Here is a 14,195-nt window from a genome sequence, read left to right as displayed (position 1 = left end):
TATGAGTATATCTAATTATTGGGGCTGGAGAGATGGCTCAGTGGTTAAGAGCACTGCCTGCTCTTCCAAAGGATTCTGGTGCAATTCCTGTCACCCACATGGCAGCTCACAACTGTCCATTTCCAAGGGATAGGAATACATTCATACTAATGCACATAAAATAAAATTAAATAAATTATTTAAAAAAACCCCTAATTTTCTCAAAAAAAAAACCCCCAGTAAGAGTGAAAATGGGGTGGCTGAACTCTGAAATTTGCCAATTCTGAACAAAATGATTTAATGGCAAAAAATATACGATAAAGTCAATCTTCTGTATCTCGCTGTTTTAAATAAACTCTGTGTTCTGTCAAGCTTAGTTTCTTCTATGGTCTCCTACTTGCTGAAACTGTGACGGAAGAATTTTATGAAGATAAATTAGTGAAATACACGGTGGTAGTTTAAAACGGCTAGTGGGGATGACTTCAGTTCCCCAGCCCGTCCGCAGTGCACTTCTGCTCTGTCAGCTGCTGCTCGGTACTGCGGCTTCGTCATGCAGGAAGGACGGCAGCTTTACATAAGATTTAGGTGCTCACCGAGGTGAAGTCATCATCCGGGTCCCCACCGAGCCCACATCTCTTTAAAAGAAAAAGAGCTTTATTGAGATATAACTCAAGCTTCATGAAATTCATCCAAGTGGAGTCCACATTCTTAGTTCTTTTATGGTCGGTTTGCAACCGTCACCAGAGTGTCTTCATTGCCTTTGTCCTCTCTTCCTTTCTGTTGCTGTGATAAAACTCCCTGACAAAAAGCAACGTTTGGAGGAAAGTCAAAGTGTCAGGGAGTTGAAACGATGATATCCCATACCCGGTCACCAGCAGAGAGAATGGTTTTGCATGTTCATCTGCTAGTTCATCTTCTCCACTCATGCAGTCCAGGACCCATGCTCATGGAGTAGAGATGCCAGCAGCTGGCTGCGTCTTCCCCCATCAATTACTGTAATTAAGACAGTCAGTTACCTCACAGATGGGCCCAGAGGCTAACCTGATCTGTACAATCTCTCAGTGAGACTCTTTTCCCAGATGACTCGTTTGTATCAAGTTGACAATTAAACCTAAATGTTAGACCTTTAGATATGACAATCCCCAGTAACCTATATGAACTGGATTAAAGTTTAGTTATACCATGAAACTTTTTTATGTTATTCTTCTTTTCCCACCTTTCTCTCTCACTCCTTCTCTCTCTCTGTGTGTGTGTGAATGTGTGTGAGAGAGAGAGTGGGAACAGAAGCAATCACGCTTTTCATCACGTGGGTTCCAGGGGGAGTGGAAAGCAGACCCTGATGGCCCTAAATTGAATTGTGTAACCTCAGTCCCTCTAACCGCACTTCAGGTCCCGCTTTCTGATTGCCTCCTTGACACCTAGTGTTCACACGGATGTTTAGCTGCTTAGTGGCTTCTAAGAAAACTAGGAATTGTGGACTCCATGTTATGCTACAAGGCAATAATGAACTTGTACCCAGACCAAAGGATTCTCCTGGTTGTCAAGAAAAGCATATCCCTCTTAGCCGGGTGAGAAGAGGGCCAGTGGCGCCCACCAGCATTGCAGTACATAATTTTCACAAAACAGTTGTCTTAGAATGTGGCAAGTATCCCTCACACCAAACACAACATCGAAGTAAAGGCTTTAGCGCCTTTAGATTGTTCAGTGCTTGCCTATTTGCTGTTAAAATGCAACCAAAATATACATCAACTAAATCATTATATTCTGCTTGCCATTTGTTTTAAGACATCTGCACTGACTTTTAGTATTGTCTAGCTGTTTTTTATTTTTCTTCTGTGATTCACTCTTGAGAGCTGATGTTTTTAAATAGGCAAGGCAAGAACATTGGAACCAAAAGGCACATGTTGCTTTGTTGCTAATTTTGTGACTTACAAACAAACGTTGGCACAGGCAACTCACTATTATTCCTCTGTGAAGTAGAAATAATTGTGCATTGAATTTATGCCCAGGAGCTTTTGTGAAAATGAGGGTAAAGCTTTTGGGGGCATCTGCGTATAATAAGTACTGTAGATATATCTGCTGCTAAATGTATACAAAATTTCACTTTCTTTCCTACTTTATACTCCATCGCAAATATTACAGCCCACTTTCAAACATCAGTGCTTTATTCCAGAGTAAATAAATCTGTGAACTTAGGCATAAGTATTGGTCATTGTATAGGCTGTAAAACATCTTTGAACTGTAAGAGCAAATTCACAAACACGAGGAGTTTAAATAAAAATGTATCTTGTTGAGCCAGAATGAGCCTGGGTAGATTAAAACAGTACAAGAACTCACTTCAGATACGATTTTCATCATCTATCAAATTAAGGAGCTGGGTCTGTTGGTCCGTCTCCAAGGCCCATTGAACATAAAAATTGCTAGGGATAGCGAGAGAACAACTTTTATGTTAAAAACCTTTAAAGTGCTATCAGTAGTTCCCTAGCGGCTTGAGAAAGTATTGTGTTGATAGAAATGTACAATCCAAAAGCTCTCGCTCTATTCTAGTTTTATTTCTTTTGTCATTATGATAGATCATTCCCATTCTCAAGAGAACGTTCCCCATAGTCAGACAATTAGTGATGTTTTCCCCCTTATATCTTGCAACCTGAGAAGAAAGAAACCCTAGGGCTCGTTCTGTAGCTCGCATTGATGTGCTTTTGTTCACATGTTGATAGTATCTGTATTTCCTCATAAAATGAACTGCATCTGCTTTCAATTAGGCTTTTCTTAGGAGTGGGTAACAGGCTGATCTGAGGCTCCTGACAGAGTCTGCACTGTGTCTTTCCCAAGAAGAGTGGTTATGATATGGGATAATCTCTGTGAAAATCCCATAAACGCTGATGAATTGGAAATGATATTGAATGTGTCTAGCACCCGTTTATGTTCGACAGCATCTGAACACACTTGCTCCGGGAACATGCATCTGCTTTAGGAAGGCTGTCATTTTCCTAAGAACGCTTTGGACAGGTTTCCAGTAATGTATAATCCTGCTACCTTGGGTTTGAAGGATAGATGTCGTTGTGGAAGCACACAGACATAAACTGTTAACTTACTGAAGGATATCCATAAAATGATTTCACTATGTCTCTACTTAACGGGATCACCTCATTACTCATCTGTAGATGCGGTGCACTTTTTGTCTTGTACTTCCTTAAAAATATCTTTTAAAATTGGACTATGAAATAAAGGATTTTCCTTCTGATACTCTCTCACGTTCACCATCCTAACACCATCTCTTGTCTCTATTCTCCTCCCACTACTTCCCCCCCCACCCACACCAACGGCCCTGCTTCTCATCAGATGTCTTCTGTGAATATATGTTAACTCTGATTTTGCATATGAGAGTAAACATGTGACACTTGTCTGTCATTCCCCTTTTATCCTCTCTCACTTCACGCTCCCATTAATGCCCTACCTCCCCACTCAAATAGTCCCCCTTTTACTTCCATGTCTTCTGTACGGTTTTTCTTTGAAACTCTAGATTCTATGCATCGATGAGAAAAAAATGTGATATTTATCTTTAGGAGTCTGGCTTTTTTCACTTGGTTTAACGATCGCCAGTGCCATTCATTTTACTGTCAATGTCATAGCTTAACTTTTTTTTTTTTTTTTTACCACCTGGAGAAGATTCCAGTGCGTTTAATGCCATGTTTTCTTTATCCATTCGTCTGCTGATTGGTGGATAGGCTGGTTACGTAGCATAGTAATGGTGAACAGTGCTGTAATGAGCACAGAAGTCCTGGGATCCCTGTGGTTTGTTTTAGATTTATTTCAGATACATACCAAGAATGAGCAATATGGTGGTTAGATCATATGGTGGCTCTTTTTTATTTTTACTTTTTAGGATTAAAAAAAAAAAAAAAAAGAAGATGGAGTTAGTAAGACTTGGAGAGAACAGAAGTTCCACAAGGACCAAATATATTTGGGCACAGGGGCTTGTCAGAGACTGTTTCTCCAACCAAGGACCATGCATGGATATAATCTATAACCCCTGCTCAGATGTAGCCAATGGCAGCTCAGTATCCAAGCGGCTATCCTAGTAAGGAGAAAAGAAACTGTCTCTGGCATGAACTTTGTGACTAGCTCTTTTACCTCCCCAACCCCTGTGGGAGGAGCAACCTAGCTAGGCCACAGAGGAGAACATTGAAGCCAGTCCTGGTGAGACCTGATAAGCTAGGGTCAGATGGAAGGGGAGGAGGACCTCCAGTATCAGTGGATTTAGAGAAGTGCAGGGAGGGGATGAGGGAGGGTGGGATTGGGAGGGAATGAGGAAGGGAGCTACAGCTGGGATACAAAGTAAAAAAACTGTAATTAATATAAAAAATAAAAATTTAATTAAAAAAGAAAAAAAAAAGAAATTCTGTACAGATGTCCTTAGAAGCTGCACCAACAATCTCCCCAGCAGTGTGTGCAGATTCCTTTGCCTGTGTCCTTGATGGATGCGATGGACTTTTTGGTGGTTCTTGTCTTACCCACCTTTTAGTTTAGAACCAGTCGTGACTGTGCTGGTCTTTTATGTAGAATAAATGTTCTGTTGGTTTGCTCCTTTTTTTCCTTTTCTTTTTTTTCAGACAGTATAGGGGTTTTTATTATTGCTTAAATTTATTGATTGCTTTCTCAAACACTAAATCAGTCCTTTGTGTTTGTGGAGCAAAGCAAATCTTTCCAGCCCATTTCATAAAAATGTCGACATGGATTATTACCTCATATGTTCTAGAGATGTCAAATATTAGTTACAATTGGTCTGGTTTTTGTTGTCATGTGGGGAGATTTGATGAGAAGAACCAGTCATATTTTCATTCATATTCAATCATGAAAGATTACTAAAAAACTCTTCAAACAACAGCATCTGCTTTCTTTGCAAAGTTGTGTTAGTATAATTATAATTTCATATGGAAAATCCAGGTGCTTTATAAGGTTAAACTTGAAGGAAAAATATCATTTGCATTATGAAACACATGTTCCTTTGAATTCATTTATGACAACGTAACAATTTTCTTTGAATATACAGTTTTCATTCATATGCTTTAAGTATTTAGTAATTTTCAGGAGGATATTTGTGAAGAGATCCAAAGGTCTCAGCCTGGCTTCTGAACACATACTTGTGAGACACTCCCAATGCCATTGTTCTTTCATGTTTTTATTAAGTGCACAAATTAATGGTTTCCATGGTCTGTCTGTCTATCTATCTATCTATCTATCTATCTATCTATCTATCTATCTATCTCTATCATCATAATCATCATCTATCTACTGTCTATATATAAATGTGTGTGTCCATATATAACTGTACTTTGTTCACATTTCTTTCTTCATCATCTTCTTTTTCTATCATTTCTTTGTCTGCTTGTGTCTTTCTATGCCCTTATAGGCTGCTTTCTGCTTTTTTGTATCATATATGCATGAATATGTGCATATTTCAATCTAGAATCCACAAATAAGGAAAACATGCAATATTTGTCTTTTCTTCCTTTATTCTCCCTTCTCCTTTCCGTCTACCCTCAGACCCATTTAGCACCCGTATATTCCTTTTATTTTCAATGTTTGTGTCTAGCTAGCGTGTATGGAAGTATGTGATATTTGTCTTTGAGTTTGGCTGATTTTGCTTTACACAGTGATCTTCCAGTGTCATGAATTTTCTTGCAAATGGCATAATCTTACCTGTTTTTACTCCTGAATAAAACTTTATTAGGTGTGTATGCCACTTTTTCTTTCTCCATTCACCTTGCTACAGTGGACAGTGCTCCAATAAGCATGGATATGCAGCATCTTGGCGTGTTCCGCCTCAATTTCTTCAGCTTATCTTTTATCTGAACATTTTCCTAGATGACATCACTCCTCTTTCCAACCTATCTTTGGTATTCTTGTACCTTTGTCCAAATCCTCCCTGACACCTACTATGAATTTGCCTCTTCCTTTATTTACAGAAACCACTGCCTGTTACAGATTGTTTTATTTGCCTGTGACATTTTTATTGAGACATATAATCAGAGGAAGAAAAGAATATTTATTTGGGGAGGAACAAGCTAATACAATGTTAGTGTCGCCCATGTGGGAGTGGTGTGGCGGTGCTTCTAGATGTTAACCAGCATTGGTTGCTTCCCCTGCACCTTCTTATTTAAGAAGAGCATCAGGCTGGCAGTGGTGGTGCTTTGTGTATAATCCTATCATTTGGCAGGTGGAAGCAGAATGATCAGGAGTTACGGCAAGCTTTACTTCTATAGTCCGTTCAATGCCAGTTGGGGTAGCGGAGACATTATTTCATCAAACAAACAAAAGACATAATTTCTTGTCATTATTATAACCAATCTCTTTACCATCAATACACAGGCCACCTTTAATATTTTAATCACGCATCACCTGGTGTTAGTTACACACAGAAATATGTGTGATTTTTATCCCTGGAGCAATGGTAGGAGTATGTGTGAAAAGTAAATGATATAGAATAGAAGCAAAAAATTCAGTAGATACCAATGCAGAGAAGAAAAGCTGTTAATAAATATTGCACAAAAGTATGTCCACCATCTTTCATAAGATTCCCTGCATTCTGCCCCAAGTTTGGCTATGAGTCTTAACATCTGCTTTGATACTCTGCAGGGTAGAGCCTTTCAGAGACCCTCTGTGGCAGGCTCCTGTCCTGTTTCCTATTTTCTCCCTCTTCTGATGTCCATCCTCATTGCCTTTCTGAATGGGGATTGAACATCTTAGCCAGAGTCCTCCTTCTTGATTAGTTTTTTTTAGGTGTACAGATTTTAGTATGTTTCTCCTATATTATATATGTAATGTTCCTAAGGAGACCTGATAGACTAGGATCAGATGGAAGGGGAGGAGGACCTCCCTATCAGTGGGCTTGGGGAGGGGCATGGGTGGAGTAGGGGGAGGTAGAGTAGGATTGGGAGGGAAGGAAAGAGGGGGGATACAAAGTGAATAAACAATAATTAATAAAAATAAAAAGATAAAAAGCAAAAAAATATATGTCTACTAATACAACGTACCTGGGAGAGAACCCTAGACAATGCATGTTTATTTATGTAGTTCACATAACTGTCTCACATTGCTAATTATGCTAATTTCCATACTCTTTAGGAGAAAAATAACAAAGAAAGTGAAAATGATCTTTTTCTAGGAAATATAAACAACGTTCAGTATTCATTGCTTGATCACTTAGTTTGTGACTGCTTTCACTGAAATTTAATAAAATTTTAAATTTTTAATGTTTTAACTTTGCTTAGGAGTCAGTTCTGTTTAGTCCAGTCCATAATTACAAGGCGGCGCTAAGAAATACAGGTACATGTTAGGCACAGATGTGACGTAGATAAGTGTCACCATAGCTGAGTTGAGACTGAATTAAGATTGGTTAATCAGCACTTAGTTAAACATGCACCATTTGTCTAATGGGGAGATGGGTTTGTTGTAAAAATTATATGAAGTAGATGCTTGCCACATTCACACCTTTTTAGCATTTAATCGTGTAATATATTCCCAAGGACTGTCGTTCCGTGCACTCCTTGAGTTGATTTGAGGCTGAAATATTTTCCTGCTCTTTTTAAATTTTTGGTTGCCTACAGAGCACGGGGGTGGAGTAAGGTGTGTGTTTGCTAAGGATGCGCCAAGGCTCACACCAGCACATGAGGTGCCTCAGAGGTCGGGGCTTCACTGAACAAGCTCCCGAACTGGAAATGATGTTGCCGGAAGTGATGTTGCCGGAAGTGATGTCTCAGGCGCCATTCACACTTTTCTTTCCCTCCCATAGGTCCTCAAGTGGGTGGAGGAAGCAGTGCAGGCCTCCAAAGTGCACCTCTTGTCCACCGATCATTTGGAACAGGCTGTAAATACTTGGAAAATTCCTTTTGATCCCAGCCTCAAAGAAGTGACCGTGTCCCTGAGTGGCCCTTCTCCCGGGATTGAAATTCGCAACCCATTCGGTGAGATGAATCAAACCCTGATTATTAAATATGGAGGACAGGGAAGGCAATTTTTTGCTTTCCCTTTGCTAATTAATTCCAGCTTTATAAATACGGTCAAAGCATTCATCAATGACTATAGATGTTTGAAAGGAAAGTGTTATTAGTCTTGAGTGTTTTTTAATGAACATGAGAATGAACAAAGTTAAAATTTCTCATATTTAAACCAATTACATTCATAAAATTTATTATAGCTAATTATCCACATGAAAAAATATTTAAATATTATAGTATGTTCATATAACAATATATATAATAGTGTCATCAGCATCATTATTTCAGTGCTGGAGATTAAACCCAGGGTCTGATATTTGCTTGTCTAGGACGTTACCTCTCAACTATGCCCTCAGGAGATTATTTTAATTTGTATATATTTTATAGTAATTTATTCTGTAAAATTTAACATCTTATATTAATTTTTTGAACACATCACTAAAGTAACTATTTTTAAACAAATTTTTAACTTTTCATTGTCATTTTTCTGGAAAGGTTTAATTTTAAAGAACACAGCTCCTTAAAAGGAACATTTAATGGGAGAGGGAGATGGCTCTGTGGGTAATGTGCTTGCCATAAAAGCATGAGGGCTTGAGTTTGGAAACTCAGGGCTCCCATAAAAAGCCATGTATGGTAGCAGGTGTCTGCAAACCTAGTACTCCCAGGGCAAGATGGGAGGCAGATGGGAGGGTACCCGGAGACTGTGTAGCTGGCCTAAATAGCATTGGCAAATAGCCCGAGAGACCCTGCATCAAAAACATCAAGGTGAAAGTCCAGAGTTGACACCTGAAGTGGCCTTTGAACTCCACTTGTGTGCCTGTGTTCACATGCAGACATGTGCACATACATCACACACACACACACACACACACACACACGCACATACAAATAAACAGATAAATCAACAAATAGATAATAAGCTAGGCTGGGGCTAAAGTTCAGGGGTAGAGCACTTGCCTAAAGTGTACAAGGTTCTCACTTTAGTTCCCAGAGCTGTGAAAATAAATTATATTCTTAGTAGGCAAATGAGTATTTTAACTTACTTTTTTCTCACTTGTATTTTCCAACAAGATTTTTCTAGTTTTCTACTGCTGGCTGAAAATGCCGAGACTCACACTGAAAAGCAAATCTTAGGATAAAGGAATCTCATTTCGCCTCACACTGAATTAAGCATACCTACTGGTTCTGATGAAAATGTTTCATTTCTACTGTGGCTTTGGCGTCTGCTGTACATTTTTCTCTGTTTGTGAATACTTATAAATTGTAGAAGCAAATAATGTGAAATAATTCCTGCAAGCATATGAAATATTGCTCAGAGTCTTCATCCATGCTAGCAAAACACTGAAATTTACAAAGACTGTAAAAACCTCCTTTTTAAGAGTTGTGGAGCACTGGTCTCAGAGGGCATTTGTTAACACAGCCACATTCTAGGCGCTGTCAGAACTCCCATGCTACCCCGAAGAAGAGCTGTATGCATCGTGCCATGTTCCTACTGCTCTGAAGGTCCTCTGGGTGCATGATGATGGTCAACCTTTCGATGATTTAAAATACGTATCTGAGTACATAGAGCACAGGAAGGCCAAATGTGAAAAGCTAGGGCTCAGTTCCATTGTATTTATATTTCCCCTTAGATCCCAACTAGTAGTTATTGAAGGCAAGTATCAGGCAGAGAGGAGATGGTACCATGCTTTTTTGTTACAATGTCATTTTTTAATTGTCCTTCTATAGACAGCCTTTTTCTGCACCTCAGGGAAACTGGCTAAGGTCTTGCACTTTGTGCAGAGATTTGCTCAGGTTGCTCACGTTATCAGCACCTACACTGACCTCCATAAAGACCTGTATTCCGGTTTTGCCTCTCTGCACTCTACTCCTCTCTAGTGACTGCATGTAAGGTCTTAGTAACATGTCACTTGTTCTCCAGGCTGGCTTGAGAGTTAAGGTGACATTCTATCAATTGTTATTCTCATTTTACTATCAAACACGGAACAGATGGGGATCTTCTTACTTCAGTTGTCATGCCCAGAAATCAACAATTAAGTACATTTTAGATATAAATAAAACAATATTTTGAGATATGGGCACAAATATCTGTTAATTAATATACATACATACTTGGCAAAAAAAATCCCCTATGTTATGTGAAATTTGATCATATTCTGAGGCTTGTGCATGTTAAATTAGCTGATCTCTTTACCTGGGAGAGAAATTATGCTTTTTGCCTTTTTTTTGTCTTTCAGGGAAGCTGATAAAAAAGGGATTTGGCTTGAATGAGCTGTTAAATATCCATAACTCTGCCAAAGTGGTGAATGTCAAAGAGCCTGAAGCTGGGATGTGGACAGTGAAGGTACTATTATTTCGAAGTCTGTTTGTTATTTTACTTTTAAGTTGGCATGCTTTAAAATGTATATAAAATAGCTTATTTATATATCCTTACCATCATGAAGAACACTTTTTAATGACAGTACGTATGTGGGAGGTCTTGGGTACATGAGCTGGGGAGTGTTGTTTTGATGACCATGAGCATCAGTGGTGTTCTGCAATAAAAATTAAAATTCTTGGGCAGTTTTCCTGTCATCAAATCTGTGGACTGATGGTACCATCCATTTCTTCCTTCTAAAATCAGTAGACACGGAGCCCACGGAGAACATTAGCTTGGGCTGTGGACTCTGGTGGGGACTGCCTGGGGTTGAACAACACTCACAGGCTGGACTGTCTGTGGGCAGAGCTTTTTATTCCTCACTATCCTCCTCTGTCAGGTGATGGTGGTAGTTCTTTATACTCCGAGTTGGGCCGAGAAGAAAGCAAGCTCATATACGTGAAGTAGTGCAAGGCAACATCTCAGGAACTGTTGGCTGCCATTATTTGTTAGATTGACAGGCATTATTTTCTTTAATAAAAATAGCGTTTGTTTTCTTGAATGATCTGAAAGGATATGTTATATGTTATATATTCTACATCATAAATAATGTATTATATGAAGGATATACATTATTCTATACGATATATTTCATACATGTCATATACTATATTATATATATCACATATATAATAATAGATATTCAATATGGAGGAAAGAATGTAACATGCAGTCAAAATTAAGGAAACCATAAATCAGATATATGACGTTGCTTTGGAGCTTGTGTGCAACTGGCTGTGGTGGGCAATCGGAGTGATTGCCAGCGTTTCTCAGACTTTTCATTATGCTCTCACTTCCTTCCAGCCCAAGTGTCTGCATTTTTACGTGTGAGAGGCTTTCCCCGAGAACAGGAGAAGGTTGTTCTGCTGAGGTTTTTAACACCCCGCAGGAGCAGCTTTCAGACCATTGGGCATGAACTCCAAATGCTTACCACAGGAGTGGGCTTAACTGTGCTTCATCAGTGGGTTTCCCTGTACTGCTTCCTGGCAGCACCCTTAGCAGCTCCCAAGGAACCCTGTGCTCCAGAATCCTTGTGAGGGTACCTGCAACAGTGTTTTTCTCTTTTCAGTACCTCTCCTTCCCAACATAATTGGCTTCATGGGATGAGCATTCCAATTATAGGAGTGTTGTGAATGCAAGTGCATGTGGGGTGCTATGCCACAGAAATTCATGGAGGATTTTTTCATGCTAGGCAGATTTTTGATTTTCAAAGAAAGTGTACATTACTTTTCTCATTTTAAGGGATTACAGTTTGTATCATAATGCACTTCAAGTGCCAGAAGATTTTTTATTCTCAGAGCTCCCAACCTGGCAGGGATGGGGAGCAGATGATTTCGAGTCTGAGCGGCAAAGTCAGCATAAATGCAACTTGGCAATTTCTTAACGAATGGATGATAAATGGTCACAACTGTTTTACTCACTCTGGTCCTTGCACACAGTAGGTGTGCAGTATTTATTGGATTCCTTGGTGGCAACAATGAAGTGTTTTTCTACTATGGTATTTTGAAGAAACATGGCTAAAATTGGTGCTACAGTTATTTTGATTAATGTGTCCAAATGTGATGTGTGCTGAATCTATTTATGTTTTGTTTTAACCACAGTAGGAAGGACTATGAGAGTCAAGTCTCTTCCTCCCTGAGATGCTTTAATTTAAGCATGACCTAAGCTAGCAGTGCCCTGAGTTGGCAGTCAGGTTCTCTGTTTTTGCTTTCTAAATCCTAACAATAAGGTATCCATTGTTGGCTGTGAGATATTTGCAAGTGAGCCCACTTTAGCAGTAGTTTATTCTGGGGCATTTGAACTTTCTTCCAGGTGATTTGGATTGCTACCAGCGTTTTTTCCTCTAGTAAAACTCTTGCCTGGAGGAATGATACGGCATAACTGCAGTTTGTTTTGTGCTTGACTTGTCTGTTGAGTCGGTCATAAATTTTCAGTGTTTACTTTTGGCCATGGTTTAGACTAGCTGCTGAGTGTGCGCTAAGTGTATTTAATTGGTAATTAGGATAGAGGAGTTCCAGGGGCTAGCCTGAAAGTGAAGAGAGTGAGAAGAAAACGATGAGGCAAGAAAATCTCTGTTTAGACAAGCGTCTAAGCTCAGTCTCCTATAATTAAGAGAATGCTAAAGAAGACACAGTATCTATCTTCACATTGCCCAAATTTCATTCTACTTGCTAAAGACCTGCCACTTCTGGCCAGCACCATTCCTAGCTTACAAATGATGGTGGCAATAATTAAAATAAAGTATAAGCACTGAAGTACAACTTACAGATGATACATTTATTTTGGTCCTTATGAAATGACAAAATAATCTGTCAGCATGATACAAAATAAATGGAGTTATATCTACTGACATAAATATTGCTACTGACATTGGATCTCCCTTCTAGACAGCTGGTGAATGACAAACGTTCTACATGTGTGCTTTCTCAAGAAGAGAACTGAGATTAGATAGTGTATCCACATCTTATCTCTTTTGCTCTGTGCTATCTGGAGAATGTCTTCTCTATCAGACAAATGAATAACGCTTTTTAAAAATGTTTTGAATGTTTAACGCTTTATTCCAACTATGAAAAAGGGTCTGTTTTATCATAAGATACTGAAAGACCATGAGATTTGTCCTCCACCACTCTTCTGTTTGTCTTGTATCACTTACATTTATACTCTAGTCAAACTTAATTATTTAAATTGAAGCTGGCCCCATTATCCCTCCTTTGCCCCATGCTTTTGTCTTGTTTTTTTGGAGACAAAGTCTCACTGTAGAGGCCTGGCTATCCTGGAAGTCACTATGTAGACGACCTTGGCCTCAAATCCACAGAGATACGCATGCCTCCTGAGTGTTGCGATTAAGGAACTGTGGCACTACCACACCCAGCTTTTTTTTTTTTTCTTCTAAGAGTTCCTTCTCCCTAGAATGCCTTTCCTTTCATTCCCAACTTATAACTATCCTTCAAGATTCAACTCAAATGCCAACGCTTTGATCCAGTCCTTTCAAATGTGACCTACAACACTGTCTTTTCCTCTGGCTGTCTATACCTCTCTTAGATCAAATTTTCTCCTCTATCATATTTATTTTTGTAGAGATTTTTTTTCCTCTCTAGTTATTGTTGCTAGGGTGTTATCACCGAGAGGCTACAGTGCCCAAACAAGAACTATGTGAACATTTATGAATAAAAATTAACGTTCACCCTGATGGTGCATAAGAAAGTGGCAGATTTAGTTAGCCTGCGGCTCATGGATTGGCATGGGGGCCTTTAACGCACCCACAATTTAAAAGCTGCTAGAGAGGCTCCTTGCTTTTGCTGTGTTTTATTATGCAAACACTTTTACTGTGTTGTTTTGGGACACGTTTTTACACATGAATGATGCAAATGTTTTAACTTGCCTCTGATGTAGGTAAAACATACTGAACAGAAGTAACTGAAAAGAACAAAATTTTATTAAAAACAGGAGAGAAAGCCATTTTATGCCCCCCAAGTTTCCATTCATATGGAAACTACAAATCCTGGATCTTATTTCTGAGAAGCAATATGAATTTTCCATTCAGACAGCTGTAGCTAATATATAGCTACATAGAATATAAGTCTGTTAGCACTGAAAATCCCTGAGCCAAGTTTTGTCTCCTTCTACTCATGGGAAACTCCCTATGACGATATTAAATAATAGATTTAGATAATACAAAATGTTTCTATTAGCCTAAGATTATCAGTGTAATCATTTGTAATTTAACACATCCCCTGGGGTATGTTTCCATTAAGTAAATTTGGATAAACTGTCCCTAGATAATCCTCTAAGTACAGAAG

At 38.9% G+C, this 14,195-nt stretch overlaps 1 protein-coding gene across 1 annotated transcript in view; it reads left to right on the top strand.

The window, feature by feature from the left end:
• Positions 1-14,195, top strand: part of Hmcn1 (hemicentin 1) — a 450,870-nt gene that overhangs the window by 159,601 nt on the left and 277,074 nt on the right. The window contains exons 5-6 of the mRNA XM_060364433.1: positions 7,775-7,946; positions 10,217-10,323. Coding sequence (XP_060220416.1) covers positions 7,775-7,946; positions 10,217-10,323 — 279 coding nt within the window. The remainder of the gene's footprint in view (positions 1-7,774; positions 7,947-10,216; positions 10,324-14,195) is intronic.

The sequence above is a fragment of the Meriones unguiculatus genome, chromosome 11, assembly GCF_030254825.1.
Source record: "Meriones unguiculatus strain TT.TT164.6M chromosome 11, Bangor_MerUng_6.1, whole genome shotgun sequence".
Taxonomy (NCBI): Eukaryota; Metazoa; Chordata; class Mammalia; order Rodentia; family Muridae; genus Meriones; species Meriones unguiculatus.
This window is presented reverse-complemented; position numbering and strand designations above follow the sequence as displayed.